The sequence below is a fragment of the Falco cherrug genome, chromosome 4 (genome assembly GCF_023634085.1).
Source record: "Falco cherrug isolate bFalChe1 chromosome 4, bFalChe1.pri, whole genome shotgun sequence".
Lineage (NCBI taxonomy): Eukaryota > Metazoa > Chordata > Aves > Falconiformes > Falconidae > Falco > Falco cherrug.
The window spans coordinates 73,253,244-73,277,615 of record NC_073700.1 but is presented as its reverse complement, the minus strand read 5'-3'; the positions used below and the strand labels follow the sequence as shown (position 1 = coordinate 73,277,615).

The 24,372-nt window shown below is 44.7% G+C and overlaps 1 protein-coding gene across 2 annotated transcripts in view; it reads right to left on the bottom strand.

Moving 5' to 3' along the window:
* RSU1 (Ras suppressor protein 1) overlaps positions 1 to 21,760 on the bottom strand; it is a 110,207-nt gene extending 88,447 nt beyond the window's left edge. For both annotated transcript variants that reach the window (XM_055708921.1, XM_055708923.1), the window contains exons 1-3: positions 21,603 to 21,760; positions 21,259 to 21,370; positions 10,171 to 10,221 (exon numbers count right to left, since the gene is read on the bottom strand). In XM_055708921.1, the coding sequence (XP_055564896.1) occupies positions 10,171 to 10,221; positions 21,259 to 21,367 (160 nt within the window). In that variant the 5' untranslated portion in view covers positions 21,368 to 21,370; positions 21,603 to 21,760. The remainder of the gene's footprint in view (positions 1 to 10,170; positions 10,222 to 21,258; positions 21,371 to 21,602) is intronic.
* Positions 21,761 to 24,372: the final 2,612 nt, after the last annotated feature.

The window sequence follows — 24,372 nt, the reverse complement described above, 5'->3', positions numbered from 1 at the left end:
TTGGGGGAGGAAGAATTTAGAATACTAAATATATAATGCGTTCTGTGCATCCAATATAAGTGTACTCTTAGAGCTGGAGTCACGTTTAGATTAATTTGACAAGGGTTCTGTTATACTAAGAGAGAAGCAATCAGCTTCACCGAAATGCAAGAGGAATTAGCAGAGGGAGAACACAACAGTTTTCATTTTAAATATTCATAGGCATGCTGATATCATACTTGGCAGTTAACTGGAGAGAATCCTGATCCCAAGCGAAGCATACAGTACTTAATTTACACATTATGAAGTTCAAATTTCCCCTTTTGCCCTCCTTACACCCTCTTCCAAAGATGGATACTAGCCTTCCTCACACTGAACACATTAAAAACAGACTTGCCTCCTTAATCTTCAGCCCTTTCCAGAAACCAGTAGTGTCCTTTTTTGCAATTATCCACAGAAGCACTGCAGTTATGAAAACGTTCTTATGAACATGTTTAAATTATACTATAGCTCACTGACGTGCTCCTGTGCTAACAAAGCCATTTATCAATAAACAGTCTTAATTTACAAGTCGGAGTCTAAGGAGAAGTGCTGTGAACACAAGAAAGGCTGAGACAAGACTGGGAATCAAGTGACATCTAGTGAAGACAAAGGACAAATCTGTTCTCAGAGAAGAAAGCTTAAGATGCACAGTTTGGAGAGAAACACTAGAAACCAGGGGCTGAGGGTAGGAAGGGATTACTAGGTTGACAACACATCACTTAACAGTAAAGAACTGAATCCATACCAAAATAGCTCACAAAAAATCTTGTGTTTGTTAGCTTTCTTGCAGCAGTAAGGAACAGTACTGTTCAGGTGAAGACAAATATAAAAATGTGGTTATAACCATGCCCCTTCATTTCTACAAATAATTTTGAAGAAAACAGAGTATTAGCCAAACTTTTTGAATTAGTGTGACATGCAAGTACTATAGTAGATCACAGCATCTTTAGCTTCAATTATTGTTTTGCGAGGAGTGCACAGTTCTGCCAGGATGCTTTGCTACTTCAGGGTTTTTTTTCCTCCTGACATCAAAGTATGTAGTACACCATGCAAAAAGCTGAAGAACACAGGCTACATCCCCTTGTTACAGGTCAGATCATCTGTATGTGTTGATATTTCAACAGCAGGGAACGGTTAAGAAAAATAACTTCCGCAGGACTTTAGAACTTCAGCTGATAGTGTTAAATTGAGATTTATTATTAGGCTTCCACCAAATGCAATTACAAACGGTCTCACTAAACCTGTGAGTCTCATTCAGGTGTTCAAGTTGTTTGAGCATGGTCTTTTCAGAGTTTCACACTACTGCACAGTAGCCAGTTTTAGGTAAATCAAACCAGCTGAAGTTCAGCATGTCTATCTTTCCCTCTCTCAATATTCTCTTTATATCAGTCTATTCAGCGTGTTTTCTGCAGTTTACGAGAGGGACTAACCAAATATGCCCTTTGAACAGGTATTATAGGTTACCCCTCACAGGACAAGGTCACCACCCTATTATGCAGGAATACCAACGTACTTGTGTGCTTAGCAGTGCTTGTTTACAAAATCCTGCTTTCCCTGTACCTAACAAGTAGTCTGTAATTTCCATTCATTTTATTGGACAATATTCGTAGTTTATGCTTTTTATACTACTGAGAGGTTTTTAAGAACTCCCATAGGACTATTTTTCACTGCCACTTTAGATCAACTGACTCTTCCCCACCCCCCCCCACCCCCAGACTGCCATGCTGACACCGTTTATCAGACACCAACCTGTCCTTTAAGCACAAACACAGGAACAGGCTGTAGTAAAAAAGCTCCCTGCTCAAAAGCAAAGTCAGCACGTGTGTTTACACATGATGTTCTTGTTCCAGCACTCAGAGCCGAGAATGAACTAAACTCCCTCCCTAGTTTGGCTCCCTATACCCAGTACTTAAAGCCACTTCTTCCAGTCTGTATGGTACAGTCTTCCCCGTGCCTCTATGTTAGCCGATTCCAGGTTTCAGCTGACTATACATTTCATTTCCAGCTACAGCAGATACTCCTCCTAGACAAGAGAAACCACATTAGCACAAATTGCCCATCCTCAGATAGAGATCAGGGAATTATTTCATCCTAAGGGTTCTTTTGCTCTACAGTATTTTTGAAACAGAGCACTAACGGAAAGAGTAAGAGGCCAGATAGGTGAGTGGTCTGAAGGGAAATACTGTCGTTATCCACTTCAAGCCAACACACCGAATCACTAGAACAAAAAGAACATATAGAAAATAGAGTACAAAACCAAGTATACAAAACTAAATCCAGTTCCCCTCAACCTAGACCAAATCCGCTTTCTCACATCTTTCTCACATCATTAGCAACAAAAAAAATTCCACTTGGCTTGTTAGTAAATTCTTTAAAATGATACAAAATTAAACTTTTCAATGAAGCGAGTGCACTTGTGCAACATTCACTAGCTTTGAAAATGCCAGCTTCAAAATAGTCTGTATCTGGCAAGAGGTTTTCCAATAATTCTTCACTATAACCTGTACGTACACATCGAGAAAGATCATTTATATGGGGCTTCCACAACAAAAACTGCAGCTATTTTAAGCCACTGGGAGATAAGTAAAGACACAAAAAGTTTACAGTAGAACATGTCAAAACATTAAGACTTACAAAAAGGAGTTAATATGTTTGCAGATGCCTTTTAATAAAAGAAGAACAACAGCTTCTGAAGAGCTATATTAGAGACAAGTGATTTGTGTCTAGTGCTCTCTTTAGTATGTATACTTACTTATGATGCAAAACTGACTTTGTTGCCATACGGCACAGACTTTGACAATTTAGTTTATGCATAAATTGGGGTAGTTTCAGCATGCAATCTTTATACCAGTACAGAACAAAACTCTCTCAAATTTTTCTGCTTCATTCTCCCAAAGCTTCTTAAAACTAAAGTTTATATTTAAAGCTAAAATACTCTACCATCTGTACTTTCTCAGAACCAAAGGTTTAGGTTTTTTTCCAGGGAGAAAAGAAAAAAGCTAACAAGGCATTTAATCTAAACATTTGCGTAGAACTCAGATGTCACAAATTTAGTAAGGCGTATGTATAGGGAACTCTTTTTTTCTCTCCTCATGTCCCGCCTGTGCACTGCACTCGAAGATATTTCCCTTTAGAGATTACTGCACCAGAAGTAAGAAGTAAAAACAAATCAAAATATGTAACAAAAATGAAAGGCTTACAGTTAATTTAAAGCCCCACTCCCAAGCAGAGCTGAGGCGCCACTGTCAGGCAGAAGTCTTGTGCTTCGGACACAGGCCTTGTCTCGCTGTGCAGATAGCTTACTTGCACCATTCGGGGGTATATCATGTCAGTCCAACAGTGTGGAATGACTTACCAGAAGGAAGCAGAGGCAGAAGTGAAGTAGAGGACAATGCAAGAGACAAAGAGTATATGGGCAGCTAGTTCCCTCCAGAAGTCAGCAAGTTTGCTATATAAATAACTTGATAGCAGGCAAAATGTGAAGTGTCAGACAATACCAGTGGGAGACACCACAACACATTTCAGCAGGCTGGAGAAGACAAAGGAGCTAGACTGGGAAGGAATTCAGGACAAACAGATGCAATGTTGCTAACTGTCTTTGGACTACCTCCAATAGATCTAGGTATACACTACAGGGAGAAAGGTGACTTATAAAGGAGATGCCCTCGTATAAAAATGACACCACAGGATTTTAGTAGCATGTTAAGTAAGATCAAGGACATAGTCAAGAGGGTTAACAGCAATGAAGGGACAAGCTTCTGTGCTGGTCACAGGCACAGAGCTAGACAATTTAGAAGGAGATGCTAGAGCAAAGCAGCAGTAAACTGTGACTAGGGGAGAAAAAAAAAAAGGGGCGGGGATAAAAGTTTTGAACTGCTCTGCTGGAAGAAGGCAAAATGTACAAGGATGATAAAGGGTGACTGCGTGGCTGTCAAAGGAACATGATCAATAAGACACAGCTATTCTGACAGGATCAGAAAGTGAACTCTGAAACAAAATTCAGGTGTGGAAATGGGAACCAGAAGCAAAAAAACCCTAACGGATCACCTCACAAAAAGGAAAGGACTAAAGATATGTAAAGCATTACACCTGGGAATCAAGCCAGAAGCAGTGGAAAGAACAGAGGACAGTACAGGACAGCAGCTCAGAGGAACGGCAGAAGAGGACAAACAACATGACATCAGGTAATACAGGGGAAATTTGAGGAAAAAATAGTTGTTCCCGATCTCTCGTCATTCAGACATTTTATAACATTAGGCAAGGAATCAGAGCACGAGAGCAAAAGAATAGAAAAATAGTCAGGAGTGAGCGATGAATAGCAGACAACTTTTGAGAACATTTAAAGGCAGTACAAGATTACGGCGAAGCTGGCAAGCACAGGATCACCTGAGGTTAAGGAGACCAAGGAGAACAGCAAAAACTGAGCAGCTGTCCACCACCAACCACCAGGCAGGCTGATTGCTACCGGGAGCGTTTAGCGTCTTCCCACCAAAGGAACTACCAAAGCTATTTAAACAGTGACCCCTAGCGGACACAGCCCGTAACACCAGTGTTTCCACCGACAGCAGAAGCACTCGGGGGCTCCAGGTGCGACCGGAGAATGACAGAAAAGCTGCGATCTCTGAATATCCCCTGATGCTTACAACATCAATTACTCACCTCAGGCAGACAAGTCAAATAACTGTTACAATAGTTACAAGCCATCAAAAACGTACAGCATATCCCCAAAATAAGTGAAAATAAACCACATCAAGTTGGCAGTCTAATAGTTGTGCACATACCGAGTACTGATGACCGGCACTCGTACCTGTTGTCAATGCTGAAGTAACTTTTAACATCCCAGCCTGCTTTCCAGTCACATCTTCCCCTCTGTGCACACCTGGGATGGACCACAGTTAACCTCAGCTTCTGAAAGCTCTTCAAGCACACTTCCTATTCATGATGTAGTACAGGGATTTTAATTGTCAAACCTCATCAGCATAACAAGGATACTAAGTGTGACTACACTTAGTGGATGTGAAATTTTGTATATGCTTTAGGTAGCTGGAAAATACCTTGAGCTAAGGTCTAGAAGTTTGAGTACCGATGCATACTTAATGGCAAAATAGTTCACAAACAGCTGCCTGCAAGGAAAAGTGAGGTAAGGCGTAAGCCACGATGTGTGTGCTCAGTTTCCTTTAGAAGCGGGAGTTCCTCTGCTGCGAATTCTGCTCCAATTATTGCTCACTTCCAAGTCTAGTGGCATAAGGGGACCAAAAGGTGAAGCCTAACAGGTTAGCCCTCCTGACTTCAGTTTGAGCCTGCAAAGGTACTTTTCTTTCCCCCTCCCCCAAAGGTAGCCATTTAATGTTCTAGTGCAACCAATTTATAAAAAAAAAAAAAAAAAAACAAAAAAACCAAAAAAAACCCCCACACACAAAACTTAAGCCCTCAGGACAGTGTGACACAAACCTTTAAACCTTTTTGCCAGCTGGAAAAAAAACCCTCATACTCACTCACGTATTTTACAGTCTCCCACAGCTCCAAACAATCCTACTTGGAACAACATGAGGCAAGTTCCAGAGTAGAAAAAGACAGTCAGACCTGGCAATATGCTTTTCCTCTCCCTGACCTGAGCTCCTCAGACATCCCAGTATCCTACAATTCCCAACCTGTCCCCCAGAACCATTACAAAACTACAAACTCTAGCTGAAGACATATGAACAAAGTAGGACCAAGTTTGATTTCCAGAACTTCTATGAGAAGTTCCTTAACACAAAACTTCAGAAGCCTCAGTACAGTCCGAATTGTTGGAAACCAAGCACAGCATAACAGGCGAGTGGCATGCCACCCCAGCAGCAACGTAAGCGGAAGCACGCTGGCTGGCCCTTCAAAACATGCGTATCTACACCAACATCCTAAGTTCACTTCCATCCCACACAGGGGTGTCAGAAAGAGCAAGTGGCCAACACCACTTGCAGGCTTCAAGTTCCACTCAAACTTGGGTGAAGTAGTCCTAAGTAGAAGTGCACAAACCAGTAGAATGGATACCCACAAACATTATTACTGCTGCACAGAAAATGCAGAAACAGGACTTGTGATTGTCCAAACTCATCAAGCATGGCTTCTTCAGAAGTATGTCCTGTGGTTCCAACTCCCTCTGTACCCCCTCCAGCACAGCTACTCCGATTTATTTATGTATGTCCTATTAACAATCCCACTGAGCCAGAAGTGAATGCCACCTGTCACCGCTACATGCCCCAGCTACCATCAAAAGACATGGAACAAAGATAACTTGGTCACATCCACCCAAATCAATCCACCACACTGAAGGGAGATCTCTATCATTCAGCCACATGACAAATTTGAGGAACATTTGTCAGGACTTCTAGTCCATTTATTTTGGTGTTAGCCAATGGGTTCAAAAGATACCTGGGTCAGGATCAGACAACATATGCAGGCTAACAGCATAAGCATGACGCTTTAATTCTGCTTCTCGGCTGTATTACTGAATAGAAGGTTTCAAATCACTAAATGACGGAATGAAAAACACCCAGTACAATATATGGAGACATGGCCCATATGTCTACGCTAACTTAAGAAAAAACACAAATACACACTTTCTCCCTCTGCTTTCAACTGGATTGTCACAGGAGACCCCAAGGTGGAATCATCCCAGGTTTGTCACTTACGCAGCAACTGGTTCAACGAGACTGCAGAATCTCAGGAATTTAGCTTCCCATAGAGTTTTGCTTCTGATTTTGAAACACAGAAGTTCTCATCAAGCAGCCAAGGACAGATTCAACTGTTTCAGAAGCTACCTAGAGCAGAAGCGGCCAGTTCAAGACTCCTCCATTAGCGCAGCTTCAGACAGCTGAAAAAAAACCAGCCTAATGTTCTCCAGAGTGGATCTGAGTACTCCTGATAATGAATGATTTAGACATGTAAATGTAAAAGCACGACCAGTATGAATGGCATACTAAAAACATTAACAAAAAGGATGCCACAAAAATATTCTAAGCAGTATGATGGATTTAATAGTGCAGTCCTCGTACTTGCTAATGAGACTTTACTTTTAAGAGTTTGCTAGCAAAAATATGAACTGTGGTTACATAAAAATATGCATATCCTGTTTTTACATGTATTTATTCTTCCAGATAGACATATTTACTCTAAACAGCAGAAAAAAAAGCAAGGGGAACACTCATTTAAATGGCAGAAAACTAGTAGAAGATGCTAATATGACCTTAGTGTAGCATGTCAAGTGTCACTGCCACCAGCTTCCTAGTCATTTTAAGAACAATCTGCTAAGACAATTAATTACACAGCTTAAAAGATTAGGTCAACAGTGTCAAATACGAGAATATGAACTTGAAATTTAGCCTTTTAAAAATGTGTGCTGTCTATTTAAATGTCTACATCAATTTGTGAAAGAATAGTAAGTTTCAGACTTGATGAGTTACTTCTGGGGAGAAGCAGTGGTTTTACCTTCCCACAAAAGAAACCCAAACACAGCAGTTAGAAAGGCTAACAGAATCCCTTGGCTGAGCGAACAGATACACTTGCAGACTGCTGATCTAAGGGCTACTTTAGAAGAAAAAAGTAATTAAAATTTGAGAATTAACATAAATACAATTTTATAGTAGTGGCAATCCTTAAACTGTTATTCTGAAAAATGAAGCTACTTTAAATAAATGGTGAACTCCCAATTTTTCTTTAATAAAGTCACCCTGAACACATGCTTCTTGGACACCTCTTATTACCCTATCTTTTTCCTCCCCTAGTCTGGTCTACAGCTAGAACTCATAGCTAGGACATCGGCTGGTTACTTAGCTTGAGTTCTGGTGCTCATGCTGAAGCACGTAACCCTCCACAGGCTCAGTTCTCAGACAGCCAAGGTACCATGATTCAAGTCTCTTTGCAAGAGTTTCAGCCTGTCTTCTCTTCCTCAGAGCAAGGTAGGTATCTGCTACCTACCCAGACAGTCGTGTGTTCAGCTGAACTCACCCTTAAGCTACATTTAAGATTTTTAAGGTATCACAGGGAGATTAAGTCCTTCAAAGTCTGTTACCTTTCAAAGTTGTAGGATTTTTGCAAATCCCAAAGAAAGAATAGTCAAGTTTACCAAGAGTAATGCTTACAACCTGTTTCATCCTTGTGCCAGGCAAGCAGCCATACAGAAAGATGACACCAGCACAAATAATCGACGCTAGAGAGAAATTCTGCCTCACAGCACTAGGTACCCAAATCGGATGAGTTGTCTGACCACAAAGCAACAGACAGAGTGTGCAGAATGAACTGCTACCTCAGGGTGCCTGCAGCCCTCCAAAAGCTGCAGAAAAAGATGAAGTGGCTAGATACAACTAACTACCTAGCTTTTAAGCAGCTCAAGTTCAGAGACAGGTGTCTCCTTGCAGTGACCTGAGGGAACACAAAAGCCACCAGCTGGGTGGCCCTGTAACCCAGTTCCATCAGTGGCTGATAACAGATGCCAGAGGGCAATACGCCCAAAGCAAGTTTACCATAATGGTTTCCCAAAGCAGCTATTGGTAACTCCATGACCTCCTAAACCACAGGTAGAGCTGTGTGGTTAATGCTTATGATTCTCCCTGCCTGAATTTGCCCCTGAATTTACCCACTGGTGATCGTTTACATGTTAGATGGCTGTACATTGCTGGTCATATTTATAAAGAGAGATGTCTTCGAAAACTACAATAGGGACAAAAACAAATGGCAAGATGCCAGTCTAGAGGACACTACGCAATCAGAAGCAGGGCCTAGAATAACTAATTCATACCTCTCACAGCCACTCACATAGTGTCCATAATTTTATCTATTCACTAATGCTACAAACCCTTTAAGATATACATTAGTACCCAATAAACTGCATCCAGAGAAGAAATGTTTATGTGCTAGAATCTAAGAATATTTTCATTTTTTCCTCATGCTTAATCCTCTGCAAATGTTTAGAGCCTTAAGTGAGATTTTTGCGTTAATACATGTTTTAAATAGCACATACCATCTTACAGCTCATGCAGCAAGTAGTTTAAAGTTTGATATGTTGGATTTTATCAGTTGGTTGGTTTGTAGTTTTTGGTTGTTGGTTTTTTTTTTTTTCTTTAAACCCATCTCAATTTGTAAAGGCTTCCTCAGGTATAGTCTGATACAAGCCAAAGCACCTACCTAGTCAGCTCTTCAACATGCACCCCCTTTGGAGGTTCCATTCACCTCCCTATTTCACATACTCTTAAAAAATTCAGTTCCAAAAAAAGGAAGGACTGGTTGAGATAGCAATCCACTGGCAAAGGCAGAGCGCAGACAAGGACAAGCAGAACATCAACAAAACCAACACTTCTTTTCCTTTTAGATGATTCATAGTAACAAGGTTTAGATGAAACTCACTGCTTGTATTTCAACAACCAAGAAGCAGGAACATTTGCACAAGTCACTGATGGGTAAGCCTGAAGCATGCTCCTACAAAAAACCAATTTTTTTGCCTTGCAAAAATCAGTCTGATATCTGCCTCCACTAAGTCTCATCTCACACTTAGGTTGCTCTTGTGACATGCTATTCACCATCACCTCACTTAAGAGCTTCTTTACTATGGGAAGTAGGATCCACAAGGTAATAACTGAAGTGTGCAGCACAAGCATGACAGCTTATACTCAAAAGCTTGGTTTTGACAGAAGTTGACTGCTTGACTTTCATGCCCAAAGCTCACATTCAGTTGGCGTTGCTCACATGTTTCGTTATAGATATAATGCAGAGTTGTAATTTGTTCTCACTTGTCTTCGGTCAAATTAATTATCCGTCTACTAAAATGCAAACTCTATCATTTCTGGTACAGTTAAAAATAAAATGCATAAGTCTTCACCTAAACATAAGGATTTCAGAGCCATGGCAGGGAATGGATTCTCGGCTGAACTGGTAACAAGACAGAATTACAGATCTTCCAGGTACATGGCAGATCTGTAGTGAAGTTGGAAAGGCATGTTGAACATAGCTGCTAAGTCACATCCTTAACCTCTTTATTTTTAACAAAATGCTTCACCAAGAAGCACTCTGAACAGTGACATTGCAGTCTATAAACAAAACACCAAACTAGCAGTGTCAGCTTTTCAACATTGCTCAACTGTGGGTAATGAAGTCTGAAAACAGAAGTATACTTACTTGTGAGCTTGTTGTGACTCAGAACCAGCTGGGTGATATGAGACAACGTAACTGCAAGTGAAGAGAGAGAAGTTCATTTACAGACATGGCAACAGGGAGTTTGTATCTTTTTCAGCCTAAAAAAAAAAGAGGCAAGTTATTCCCTCTGCTCCAGTAACCCCAGATCCATGTACAATAACACAATAAACAAGACAAGCTCAAGACTTCAGGACATAGCCAGCTACTACTCTGCCTCTTTAGTTCACCTTTCTGTTACTGCATCAAACACAACTGGAGCAGTAAGTACTGGTGCCTCCCAGCAGGAGTTTGGTTCCGGACTCATAAACACTTTTCTCATTTCTGACCTTTGAATGCTTCCCAAGCGAAAACTGATAGGTACTCAAACATTTAACCCAACAGAACACAAGCCACACAAGCACTTACATTTCCACATATTCCAAATTCACTATCAAATCACTGCTAGATTTAAGTCCCAAGTACCAACAGCTGCATTTACAACCTCACATCCACAAAGGACAGCAGCAGACTAGCATCATTGTTGCATGTTGAACGGCCAGGTAACAACATGAAATATTTATTCAAATTAAACGAATGACCCAATTGATCAAAGTCCCTCAGATTCCACCTTATTGAACAAACAGGCGTGGGGCATAGGGGGGCTACAGAGACCGGCACTCCCTCTACACTTCTTCGTCCTTTACATCGCTTCTTGCCTACCTCCACCCGCCACAACACCGCTTTCCCTTGAAGCTCCAAAGCCTGTAATTGACAATGGTATCTGATCAGAAAAATATCCTAAATAGACAGGGGAGAAACTCACACCTTGAAAGTGTTCTTAAACTTTTTTCCCTTCCCCATAAAAGGGTTTGTTGCACTAGAAAAACGGAGAGATTTTCCTCCCCTACACCTTTTCCTTACTTCCAGTGTAGCCACTTCAGAACAGCTCTAGGAACCACCCGGCTGGACCTCCTACGCAGTTGGGAACTTCTCCAGCCTGAAGGACAGTTGTAGTGCTACCTCTCTCATCCCTCAGAGCTTTCCTTGATTAATGAACATCACTAACATTAGTCCAGAGACATCCCACAGAGGTCTTGCTGCCTTTGGGAACAAAGATATCCTGGTGAGCATGGGTGAAAACTGGCCACGCTAATCAATACTCACTAAACTGCAACTTGGAGGAAAGAGCTTGGAGAGCTTTTAAGTAGTGATATAGCAACCTGTTTCAGCTAACCCTTGAAAGCTCATAACTTACCTACCACAGGCAAATATAACCTGTTAGCAGAATGAAAGCAGTCACTCAAAGGCAGAAATGGATCGGAAAGTTCAGTCTTAAAAAAAAAACAACAACAAAAAAACCAACAAAAAAAAAAAACGAAAGAGAAGCATCACCACAGTTCCCTGTGCGACTGCAGGTTGTGGAGGAAGGAAAGGCAGGGAGGAGAAAGGAAGAAACAGTGCACCCATCCTGAATTTCTCCTAAAATATGAGCACTCCAAGTACTGCTTGCACCACCTCACAAAGCAGAACAGGACAGAGAAAGAAGCCCATACAAAGTCTGTAAGAGTATTGTAGAAAAACCAGCACTAAAGGGCAGACAAGAACAGCAGCCTGCACAAAGAGCTCCAAGCAGTAAAACACGAAAGACACATCAGCATCTGAACCGTAAGCAACCATTTAACACTATTGATTACTTGCACATATAGCTAAATATAGGAATGCAAATTACACCAAAAAAAAAAAAAAAGAGAGAACATGCTAGAGATAGTTACAAGCTTGTGAATAAATGCCTAAGGACTCCTTATGCATTTATTTCTCTTGGTTTAGGTATTTTATAGCTGTGACAATCAGCAAAAGTCAACATTCCATGGGCCCTTTATATCCAACCCTGACTAGTAAGAACACAACACCATAAGGGCAACCCTACCAGCTGGCATCCTGAGAAGTGCTCTAGTCTGGCAACTCCAGCTCCAAGGCACCTTAATCTAGGTCAGAGCCAGATCCAAACTGACACCAATAATGCCAGGAAAATACACCTTTTCCTGCATTTAACTTAAGAAACAAGCCATTCCAGAGTTCAGAGGCTTTGCCTAGACTCACCAGCATCAACAAGAAATCAGCCTTGCTCTACTGTATTAAAAGAGACACAAACTTTTTCCTGCCAGGCAGTGGAGTTGCCTACTCTGCCCTAGCCTGTTTCCTCCTAGCCCACAAGGAGAGTAATGGACATTGTCATTACAACTCAAACGGCTTGTGTGCCTACCAACGTAATGGCCTCCCGTCCAAGAGGGCCCTTTTCGCTCTCATAAGCCAATAAAGGAAATGTCCAATTAGTCAAGTAGTATCTTCCTTAAGCCTCAAACGTTCAAATAAAATCCTAGGTTATCAAAAAGGCAGGAAAAAAGCACACAGCATGTACCAAAGTCTTCCATCAGCTTTGTACTCTCAGTCTGTCTCACAGTGGCAGCGGTGAAGACTAGCTACATCACGGTGCCTTTACCAGCCACCACACCTGCATGCCGGGCAGCTTTCCACATTAAGGATGCTGAAGAGTGCCTTTAAGGCTGAAGTGTGGCACATTACAAAGAGCTGGGCTCTGGCTGCTGGCATCAGAACCAGGAAATGGCATTCCAGCTTTGTTCTTGAAGATCTGGGGTACAGGAACATTTCAGAATTTCTCCTTTGCCCTTCCCATGACAGTCGTATCAGAATGTAAAGATTTTGTTTAATCTGCATTTTCAAAAAAATCTATTATTGTTTTTTGATACTGTATAAAGTTGCTTCCACCTCACTTTAAGATTGGGGTTTAAAGCAGAGACGTTGAACTATGGCAGCAGAAGACAACCAACTCTCACTACCTCACCTCCACACTAAAAAATTAGCACCTCACCCTGAGCACAACAGACAACTGGCCTCCTACCAGGTGGGACCCCTGCATCGCTGCTGCCAGGCAAAGGTTTGCAACATCCTTGCTGAACTGCAGGTGCAGGGACTGGGAAGTCAAATCAGGTGGCCAGGCACAGAGTCAGTTCCAAGAGAACTTTTGCACTATTTCTTTTTTCCTTTGAAGTTGATCCTTCCTTTGGTTTATTAAAGCAGAACAAAGACACCTGTCACCACAATTCTGTGGCCTTGATAGTTCATTCTAGTTTTGCCTTGAGCTTTGCCAGCTTCAGGCCAGAATCCAAAATTCAGATAATCTGTTCTTTCCTTTGTTTGAGTCCATAATGGACTTTGTTCAACTAAACCCAGCAACCCCCATCATGTACCTCTTAATAAGCAGGTAGACCAACTGAGAAACTACATGAGGAAAGGTTCATATATATATATGAACTAAATTTGATAGGCCTTTCTCAACTCTTTTCCGACTATGAACTACCTCTTCTGTGAAGAGGATATGATTTCTATGAATGATTATTTGTTGACACTAAGGCTTGACATGTCCAAGGTTATCGAAATAAAACTCTTTAAGGTAGTGGTGAGGAAGCAGTCCTGATCCCACCCCACCCCGCTCAGTGAAACAACCATTTAAAGCATACAAATCAGAACGACAACTCATAGAGACTAAAGGTAGCATTTAGGATTTTCAGTTTCTGAGCTCAAGATTTAATTCAAAGAAAAAAGATATCAAATAATATTTCTAACTCCTGCAAGAAAACAGCTTAGAAGGAGACACTACTTTCACATGACTGACTTGCACCACAGAAGTACAAAGTCACTGAACTGCACTGAGTGCTAGACAGCAGCACACATGCCAGTACCTGCTTTGGATCTCTTAGAGACTGAACCAAGAAACAAAAGTGAGAAAAGGAAGTGTTTTACTAATAGATAACTGAGACAGACGATGATCTAATCCATGTGTACGCATATGGTGACCCTTTCCTGACATGACTTCCTAATTTCTACACATAGGAAGTGAGGATGCTTACTTAAGGGCAGTTAAGCTTTGGGGCTATAGACTCAGGTCTTCTTAACATCAAACTCGCTGCTGAATTTAAGTACCATACAAAGTTCTCTGCATATCTCGTTTTTAAAGGTAAACCTGCTGAATAAACCATCAAGCCATGTGTACTGCTGGCCTTTAACAACATAATCTTACAAGCATTATTCTCACTACTCCCTCTCCTAATTTGTCATATCACTGTCTTCTTCAACTGAGTATATTTTCAGAAGGGTTTCTTCTCACATGTCTGTCTATACAGAACGAAGTCCCAACATCAACAATTTCAAGGCCAAAATCCCTAAAATCCCTAGACCAAAGACATTTAAATCTGGACTTTACTGTCCAAATTTGACTAAAGCCCACTATCCATGTGACAAAGAACCCCACTGCATCTTTGACCTGCAAAGCAGGCCGACGTGCCCTGAAGAAATGAAAAGGCAACATCCTCATATGATGTTGAAAAGAGCAGAGGTTCAGGCATCTGTGCTCTGGACTACTTCCAGCAGCATTTTAGCCATATCGATACAAAAAAGATTTTTCAGTCTTGAAAGGTCCACAGCTACTACCAGTTCAGACACAGATTTACAAGCATTTTAGGAAAGGAAGACTAGATATAAAGTGGTATTTGGTCACTACTTACAAGGAGGGGAATTTGCTCACTTCCATTAAACTGACCTGTGTGGAAACAGCCAGCCTCTGGAAATAACACGTTTTTCAGGACGCTGCCACTCGCCTACTCCTGTGAAAAGGACTGTGCTGTGGGAACAGCTGACTGTGGCTTTCCTCATCCTATATATAAAGTCAATTCTGCATGACAACTAAATTATCAGCTCTTCTACTAAAGGCATCTGTCTTAAGCAACTAATTAAGATTCCCAAGTAACATCTAGAAGGCGGAAAGGGGCCCGGTGGGGCCATTTTGCTTTGGATATACGCAGCTCAGGTAAGCATAACTAGCAGGACTCACTCGCTGAGGATCACTCAACAGGTCAGAGAATCCACCCTGAGTGCCATCCCCTGAGATCCAAAAGGCACTGCAATTCCCACAGAAGAAGTACTATAACCTCTCTATGATGCCACCAGGGGAGCCCCTAGACGCCAAGAAGCAGGTCCTTGAGGACTGCAAGACCTCATATGCCTTGTTAACGTTACAGTAATTAGCATACAGCCAATGACTTAATTTGATTTCAAGAACGCACCAATATCCATCCACACAGAAGTCTGAGTTTCAGGACACTACCGTTTGCCAGAGCAATTTACTTGCATAGTAACTATAAATTCTCATTACTATTGCTTTGAAATGGAGTGGCTCAAGGGAAGAATACTTCAGCTTTTCCCTTTTGGCCTTAGTATCAAGCCTTTTCATATAGTGCTGCTATGCACTGCAAGTCAGCTTTACATATAAATATTTATATCACAAGACTTGCCTTAATTATATTTCTTTAAAAGGAAAAAACAAAGCCAAAACAGGAAGACTCCAGAGACCTTGCTGAACCAAGATAAGACATTGTCCATGCCGTTGGAGGAAGCTAATGCAGCACGAGCATTGCAGTATCGTACAAAATGACTTACAAGTAGCCTGCCCCTCCATCTTCTGTGCTTTAGTTATTTTAGGAGCGGACAACTGTATCAACATTAACTTTCTGATAATTAATTCCAGGCATGTTAATTCCTACCACACCAGCATGTACTTATGTAAGATATGAATAGCTTACAGATGGAATGATAACGAGAGCAAATTAACACTTACAGAGTAAATAGGATTTCATCCAATATTCCTTCCCTGACAAGACTACAGAACAGCAGATGTCTTCAAGTTATTTGGCCAAAATAATTCCTTAATTCATAGCTTCTCCATATCGATCACTTAAAGATACATAAATGAGAGATTAGAGACCAGGCCCTACTCCAAGAACAATTCCATAATTGTTGATGGCTGTTTAAAGTCCTACCAATAAACACCCTAACCATCAAGCTAGGGAAAAGGCATGCCCTATTTCCTGAACTTGACTGTCCACGCTACAGGACATACATTAATGCTCTCTATCATTACCTCTCCATGCTGACTGCTTTGTAAACAAATATGCTCTATTTATTTTACTACATGGAATTAAAAAAAAAAACCCAATACATTAGACCACTTCCATAGGGAAAGACACTTTCTAAGACTATTCATGTATGGATGCACCACTATAGCATAGCTGTGCTCACAAATGGTGTAACACTTGTTTTATCGCATGCTAGAACAATAAGAAAAGCCTTTAAAGTTTAAAACTGTTTCACATGGTCTTTGCCTTATTATGATGAGCTAAAGCACAGAACACCTAGATAAAGGGATATTTTTAGTCACAAATGAAACCTTTTTTTCCTATAGAAAATCTTTGAAAAGAGTTATCATACTACATTTCTGAAAGCCTCAAAAATTCAGGTGCCCTGAAAGCCTGTAGCACAATTCTAGTTTGTACTTTTAAGTCATTAGGAGAAAACACGGAAGTGGCTGGATTTGAGGAATATTCCAAAAATAGAACTCAGCTGCTAATGGCATTCATGAACTCCTGAGCAAGCGGTGGTTCAGGAACTCCTGAACTCTTCTTCGTAAATCTGAACACCACGTTTTAAACAAGCTGGTAACTCCCCTCTCCCTTTACTAAACACAGAAGCAGGAAGAGATGTAGAGGTTGTCAAGCTTCTAGGTCTAAGCTAGCTGAAGATAGTTTCAAATACAGAGTGTCAATCTCCATCCAGCTAGGAAAGGTATTTCACCTGGACGTGGAAAGATACATTGGTATCTGACAAAGGCAAGTTTGGTCTGTTTTGCCTCTCCCACAGCTGCTACAGAAGGTGGAAGTCAAACTAAAAGAAAGTACGAGTGGCTGCCCTGTACCGTAGCAAGTCATTCACTAGACTGCAAAGAGAACCCTATCCAAGTCAGGGCATATATTCCCCTTTCCCTTTTCTCCTCTCTCTACCCCCATATAACACCAGTTTTCTATGATCACTTAGGATTTTTCTTCTTTAAACACACACGACAAGATTAGGTCTGCACCTGAAGGAAGAGGATTGGCACACTGAGCAGATGCTACACGGTGCACTGTTCCAAACCCTTGTGTCTGCATTAACTCTATGTGCATTAAGTTAAAGAAAGCTTAAGTATGAATCCACTGCCCTGCCACTCTGCAGCAAGTACTCAAATATGCAGTGGGACAAGGCTTGGTCCTTTCTTGATTTTACAGAGCAGCTTACTTTAAGAGTTACTGGCCACTGTGGGAGGGGCATTCACAACCATTAAATTATTACATGAGATGAAATCCCTTATCAGGGGCTACTGACCACAGTAACTTAGGAATATCCTGCAACCTAGTTAACGTCCTTAAATGGCCAAAACCAGGGAAATCACCACCAAAATGTTCCCTCTAATCATAACCTAAACTTATTCTAATCTCTGAACATCTGCAAGTGGCCCTCATAGAAGAAAGATACTGTGAAAGAACTGTCACTAGGCATGAATCATGATGGCTGATTTTAACAAAGATCTTTATTTCATGCCAAAACCAAAGTTTCTGAAAAGACAAGTTCTAACACTGCAACACGTTGGAAAGCTATCAAACACACCTAGAAGGGAAGGCACAAAGTCAGACTCATATAGCTTCCCTGCCAGTTCTGAGAGCCAGAGAAACCCAAAACACCTGATCTATACTAGAAAAAATCATCCATTAGGAGTCAGATAAGAGGATTAGAAAACAAGTTTAACATTTTCTCTAACAGTTACCCAAAATCCAGAGGTAATACCTATTTGTTACTTTTTTTAAGGTATATTTGGAGGAAACTATTCCTTCTCCAGAGGCAAAGTGGCAAATACCTTGGCGATAAACAAAAAAAAATTCTCTGCCAGAGTGCAGAATACCTGAAGCTACAAGTGGTCTCAATTGACCAAACAGAAACCAGTCATTGCTCCCTCCCCTAACTTCCTTCTCAAATTGGAGAAGGCCCCAAGTCCCCACACAAACCAAGTCACATGGTATGCACCAAGACTATCTGCACAGAGACCTCTCTGATGCAGTGTGACTAGGGTACCAACAAGTCTACACTTCATGTAGGGATCTCCCTGCCAAAAAAGCTTCAGATGCTTGATTAGCAACTTGGTATCAAGGTCCAGCTGTGGACCACAGTGTCGCACACTGTGGTCCCTGACCCTGCCTACACAACAAACCCAGAACAGTCTTTGCACAAGAAAAGCTTTTTTTTACTTTAGCATTACTGATGTGTTTTAACATTACCTTCCCACCCATCCCCACCATTTGAAAGAACAAAGCTGGCTAATCAGTCCTGTGTCTTAGTGCTGACAGCAGGCACCATGTCTACTTCACAAACGCAAGAGTACCCTGTCACTGCCCCACACTCTTAATGCATTAGTTTGTCTGAAATGGGTAAGTACAGTTCTGAAAATGAGTCTGTAGTTAAGTGAGAGCTAAACACTACTTTCTCTCAAACAACTGCTCATCCAATGGAAATACAGTGAAGCTTTCTATTTAACATGAGTTCATATGTCACAGAATGGGTTGGGGTTGAAAGCGACCTCTGGGGATCATCTAGTCCAACCTCCTGCTAAAGAAGGTTCACCTAGAGCAGGTTGCACAGAATCACGTCCAGGTGGGTTTTGAATATCTCCAGGTAAGGGAACTCCACATCCTCTCTGGGCAGCCTGTTCCAGTGCTCCGTCACCCTCAGGGTAAAGAAGTTCTTCCTCATACTCAGAAGGAGCTTCTTGTACTTCAGTTTGCGCCCATTGCCTCTTGTCCTGTTGCTGGGCACTGCTAAAGAGCCTGGCCCCAGCCTCTTGGCACATGCCCTTAAGATACACATACACGTTGATAAGATCCCCTCTGTCTTCTCTTCTCCAGGCTGAACAGCCCAGCTCTCTCAGCCTTTCCTCATTAGGGACATGCTCCAGGCCCCTCATCTTCACAGCCCTCCACTGGACCCTCTCCAGCAGTTCCCTCTCAAACCAGGGAGCCCAGTACGGCAGATGCAGCCTCGCCAGAGCAGAGTAGAGGGGCAGGATCACCTCCCTCGACCTGGTGGCCACACTCCTCCTAACACACCCCAGGATCCTACTGGCCTTCTTAGCCACAAGGGCACCCTGCTGGCTCACGCACAAGTTGCTGCCCACCAGCACTCCCAGGTCCTTCTCTGCAGAGCTGCCTTCCAGCAGGTCAGACCCAGCCTGCGCTGGTGCGTGGGGTTGTTCCTGCCCAGGCGCAGGACCCTACACTTGCCTTTGCTGAACTTCATCAGGTTCACTGCCACCCAACTCTCCAGCCTGCCCAGGTCTCGCTGAATGGCAGCGCAGCCTCCTGGTGCATCAGCCACTCCTCCCAGCTTTCTAACATCAGCGACCTTCCAAGGGTACACTCTGTCCCTTCATCCAGGTCTCTGCTGAGTAAGTTGAACAGGACTGGACCCAGTACTGACCTGTGGGGCACACCGCTGGCTACAGGCCTCCAGCCAGACTCTGTGTGGCTGATCACAGCCCTCCGAGCTCTACCATTCAGCCAGCTCTCAATCCACCTCACTGTCCTCACTCATCAACTCCACGCTTCCTGAGCTTACCTATGAGGGTGTTATGGGAGACACATAAAGCCTTGCTGAGGTCAAGCGAGACAACATTCACTGCTCTCCCCTCATCTACCCAGCCAGTCATTCCATCACAGAAGGCTATCAGGCTGGTCAGGCATGGTTTCCCCTTGGTGAATCCATGTTAACCACTCCTGATAACCTTCTTTTCCTCCACATGCTTAGAAATGACCTCCAGGATGAGATGCTGCATCACCTTTCCAGGGACAGAGGTGAGACTGACTGGCCTGTAGTTTCCTGGGTCCTTCTTCTTGCCCCCTTTTGAAGGCTGGAGTGACACTGGCTTTCCTCCAGTACTCAAGCATCTCTCCTGTTCTCCATGACCTCTCAAAGCTGATGGAGAGTGGCTTAGCAATAACATCTGCCAGCTCCCTCAGCGCTCATGGATGCATCCCATTGGAGCCCCTGGATTTGCACATGTCAAGCTTGCCTAAATGATCTCTAACCCAATTCTCCTCAACCAAGGGAAAGTCTTCCATTCTCCAGATTTTCTCTCCTGCCTCCAGGGTTCAGAATTCCTGAGGGGTGGTTTTAGCAGTAAAGACTGAAGCAAAGATGGCATTCAGTAACTCCACCACCTCTGTATGCTTCGTCACCAGGGCACCTACCTCATTCAGCAGCAGGCCTATGTTTTCCCTAGGTTGCTATCAAGTTTAAAAAAACATAGTAAAGAGCTAAATTAGGATATGGCTGGAGTTTCAAGAACGTTGATTCGTTTAGATTTTGGTTTTTTCTCATTACATCATGCATTCAGGAAGATTTCTGCCTGTGGCACACTACAGCCAGTCACAACTTACAACACAATGCCTATCAGTTGCACCGTAACATTGTATGTACTCTTAACTAAAGCAAAAGCAAGGCAAAGTTACCTGCCTCGCACTTCATTCACACGTTCTCCAGAACTGTGACAGTTGTTGTTACTGGTACGCTGCATTTGCTGTGGTTAATTCACAGTAAATGCAACATACCGGTAACAACGTACTGTCACAGTTCTGGGAGCACATGCAATCACGGAATACCCAAAGTACGACATTGCTGTATCTGTAACACAGTGTTACCCTACCCTCCTCCAGAGACCAGCCTGTCACTCCCTGTCAAAAACCCATGGAGATGCTACTTGGCTGGTGGGTTTGCTTTGGCAGCAGGGAGAGGCCAGCGCGGACAGGAGGCAGAGTCTCCCCATCACTCAAATGCCATAACGACAGCAGTGAGGGTCAGGGAACGCGCAGGGTGGCAGACGGGCAGAGGTGACAGCCCCAGCTCCCCACGACACAGCGGAGCAGGGACTCTCCAGCACACACCCGCGGCTCGTCACGGCGCTGTCGGGAGCTGGCAGCAGCGTTTCCCCCTGCCCCGAATCCCCCCCCTGCCCCCGACGCCCAAAGCTTCGGGACAGCCCCAGCGCGGCCGCGGGGCGGTCCGGCCCCCCCGCCCAGGCCCGGCTGCGCCCCCGGCGCGTCCCGGGACTAATAAGGAAGTTTCCGCGCTCGCCCCGCCCGCGCCGCCGGTACCTACAGAGGCCGGGCACGTCCAGCATGTTGGAGATGCCGCGGTCGCACATGTCCACCTCGGGCTGGCCCTTCTCCCTGCTCTCCTCCACGATCTTCTTCAGCGACTTGGACATGGTCTGGGCGGGGCAGAAACGGACACCGTGAGGCGGCCGCGGCGGGGGCCGGCTCCTGCCCTGAGGGGGCCGAGCGCGGCGAGCCCGCCCGTTGCCCTCCGCGCCGCCGGGGGGGGCCCGGCCCGGCCCCCGCACCCACCCCTGCCCAGCCCAGCGGAGCCTTGACCGGGATGCCGGCCGCCCTCCCGCCCCCGGGCGGAGGAACGGGCCCGCCGCCGCCCCCGGGGCGACTCACCGCGCGGTGCCGTGGCGGGACGCGGCCGGACAGCGGTCGGTGGCCCGGCGGGCGGCTCCCGGCGGCTGCACGCGCCCGCCACGCCCCATTTCCCCCCGCCCCGCGCGCAAGCGCGCTGCCACCCCTCCCGGGAAGCGGGGGCGCTCCCCGCGCCTGCTGGGGGCGGCCGCCCGCCCGAGCGGTCCTACCCACGGCCCGGAAAACATCGGGCCAATCAGCGCGCCTCCTCGGTGCAGGCCCGCCGGCCATTGGCTGGAGGAGCCGCAGGAAGGGCCTCTGCCCAATAAGCGCGCCCCGCGGGTGATAGCGGGTTTCGGACCCAAGCCGCTGGGGTTCCGCTTGCGGCTCTAGCGCATGCGCGGCGAGGGGCGGGGGCCGCCGGGCGTGGCCGTCCCGGCTGCGCGGGGGGCGGGGCGGGGCGGGGCCGGGCCGCCGAGGTGCGCAGCCCTGCGCGGGGGGCTGCGGTCCGGCAGCGGGGGCGGGCTGGTTGCGGGAGCTGGCGCCGCAGGAGGGGGCACCGGGTGGCGGCCCGCGCCCCGGCAGGGCGAGTCCCGCACGGTTACGCCGCCGTCTCTCCGAAGCGCGGGTTAACGCGCGTCCCCGTTGGCGCTGCGGTGCCCGGGCCGCAGCTGCGAGCGGCAGCCCGTGGGGCCGGCCGGGCCGCCCGCAGCGCTGTGCCGGGGCCGGGCGGCAGCGGGGCCGGGAGCGCTGCCCCGGGAGCTGACCGAGCAGGGCTGCCGGGCACTGAGGTTTGGCAAAGGCTGCCTGAGGTAAAACGCATCGTCCCCGAAAGATCTGGGTTTATTGAAGCAGAGGTTTCCATCTCTTCAGGCATCTTTGTGGATTTTCCAGTCAGCTCCAGCTGCAAAACTGGTCACAAGGCTGGGCCCGGTTCAGAGCGCTTCTGACTGGCCTTGCCACCGTGATGCTGGAGCTACAGCCTGGCTGCCTGGAATGTTTATGCATATAAGAGCTTTGACAGGAGTTAAGAAGCTTACTGTCATTCGACAGGCACGCAAGCTCAGAGCAATTAATGACAAATCTATAAAATGACCTAAGGCCAGGCCACCCACTGAGAACTACAGCCTTCAATTTTGCATATGCGCTCCCTATGTACTGCATGGTGTTACTTAGAAACTGAAAAATAATATCCACGGAAACCAAGACGATGAATGGGAAGGTGCCTAAACCAGCAGACCAGGAGCACCACTGGAGCTGCAATGCAGCTTTTCCTTTTTTAGGAATGTTAGGATTTAATTATGAGTGTCCTGCTTTAGGCTGGGGTAGGTTAGATTTTCTTCCTAGTAGCTGGTACACTGCTGTGTTTTGGATTTAGTGTAATGTTGATGACACGCTGACATTTTAGTTGCTGCTCAGTAGTGCTTACCCTAAGGCAAGAACTCTTCAGTTTCCCATGCTCTGCCAGTGAGCAGGTGCGCAAGAAGCTGGGGGGGGATCAGGGCCAGGGCAGCCGACCCGAACTAGCCTAAGGGATGTTCCATACTGTAGAACGTTATACCCAGTATACAAACTGGAGGGAGCTGGCCAGAGGCTGGGGACTGGCTGGGCATTGGTCAGCAGGTGGTGAGGAACTGTATGGTGCATCACTCGTTTTTCTTGTATTTTATTCCTCTCTTCCTCCTGCCCCCCTTTTCATTACGATTGTTATTGTTACTATTATATTTTAATTTTTTTCTGTTATTAAATTGTTCTTATCTCAGCCCATGAGTTTTACCTTCTTTCTTCTTTCACCCCCGTCCCACGGGGGTGGCGGGGTGAGTGAGAGAGCAGCTGGGTGGTACTTAGTTGCCAACTGAGTTAAACCATGACACTGTGTTGTAGAATTGTAGCATGTTTATCCCTAAATACAGTTACCACCTTGAGTCCTTCCCTGAAGTTACAGGCTGCTTTCAGGTCTTCCTTACAAAAACACAACTGGAAGAACTTCCTTTTATCTGGATTGCTCAGCAGAACACATGGTCACTCAGATGTACAAGACAACAATGTATTGTGCCTTTTTTTCTGCAGGGATGTGAATCCAGATCCCTTTCGTGCCTAAGAAAATGCCGTGGTTGCCACCAGTCACTTGTCCCAAAGACCAATGTGCTAGCATGTCCACTGTTCTTGTTTTGTGGAGGCTTCATTTAGTAGCAAAGGCTTGGGCAAATTTATTGTCTATAAAATATGGTCCTAACTTGCTTATTCCAACAAACAGATAAAGCACACGTGACTGTGACAAGATACTCAAAACGGTGTCTTCATGTAGAAGCTTACCTGGCTTCTTGCTGCCCCATGTACGCAGGAATCAAACCGATAGCATATTACATTGCACATGGCCTGGATGTCCACATCTATCCCTACCATAGAAGTATTTAATTATTCCCCTCCTAATAACCATATTGCCATTACCCCCTTGGGTCAGGGTTGGGTTTTTTTTACCACCCACCTAATTTCATTATCCTTTTGGTGTGTAAATATTTCATCTATCACCTGCACCTTCTATACCATCTACTTTGGTTCCTGCTTTAGCAAACCTTTCATCTGAGTAAACATACTAATCTGTGCCCTAATCAGGTGTGCATTGGATTTGGCAGACAGGAGTTGCTGTCAAGCCTTCCTTTAATGCTTTTCAGCTCCTCGTGAAGCGCTAAATATCAATTGGCTGAGAAGGAGTGGGAAAGTAAGTACACACATGCCACACTGTCCGAGGGCCAGGCCATTCCCCGGTCTTGAAAAATTAATTTTCAGGTTGTTCCATCAGCAGTCATAC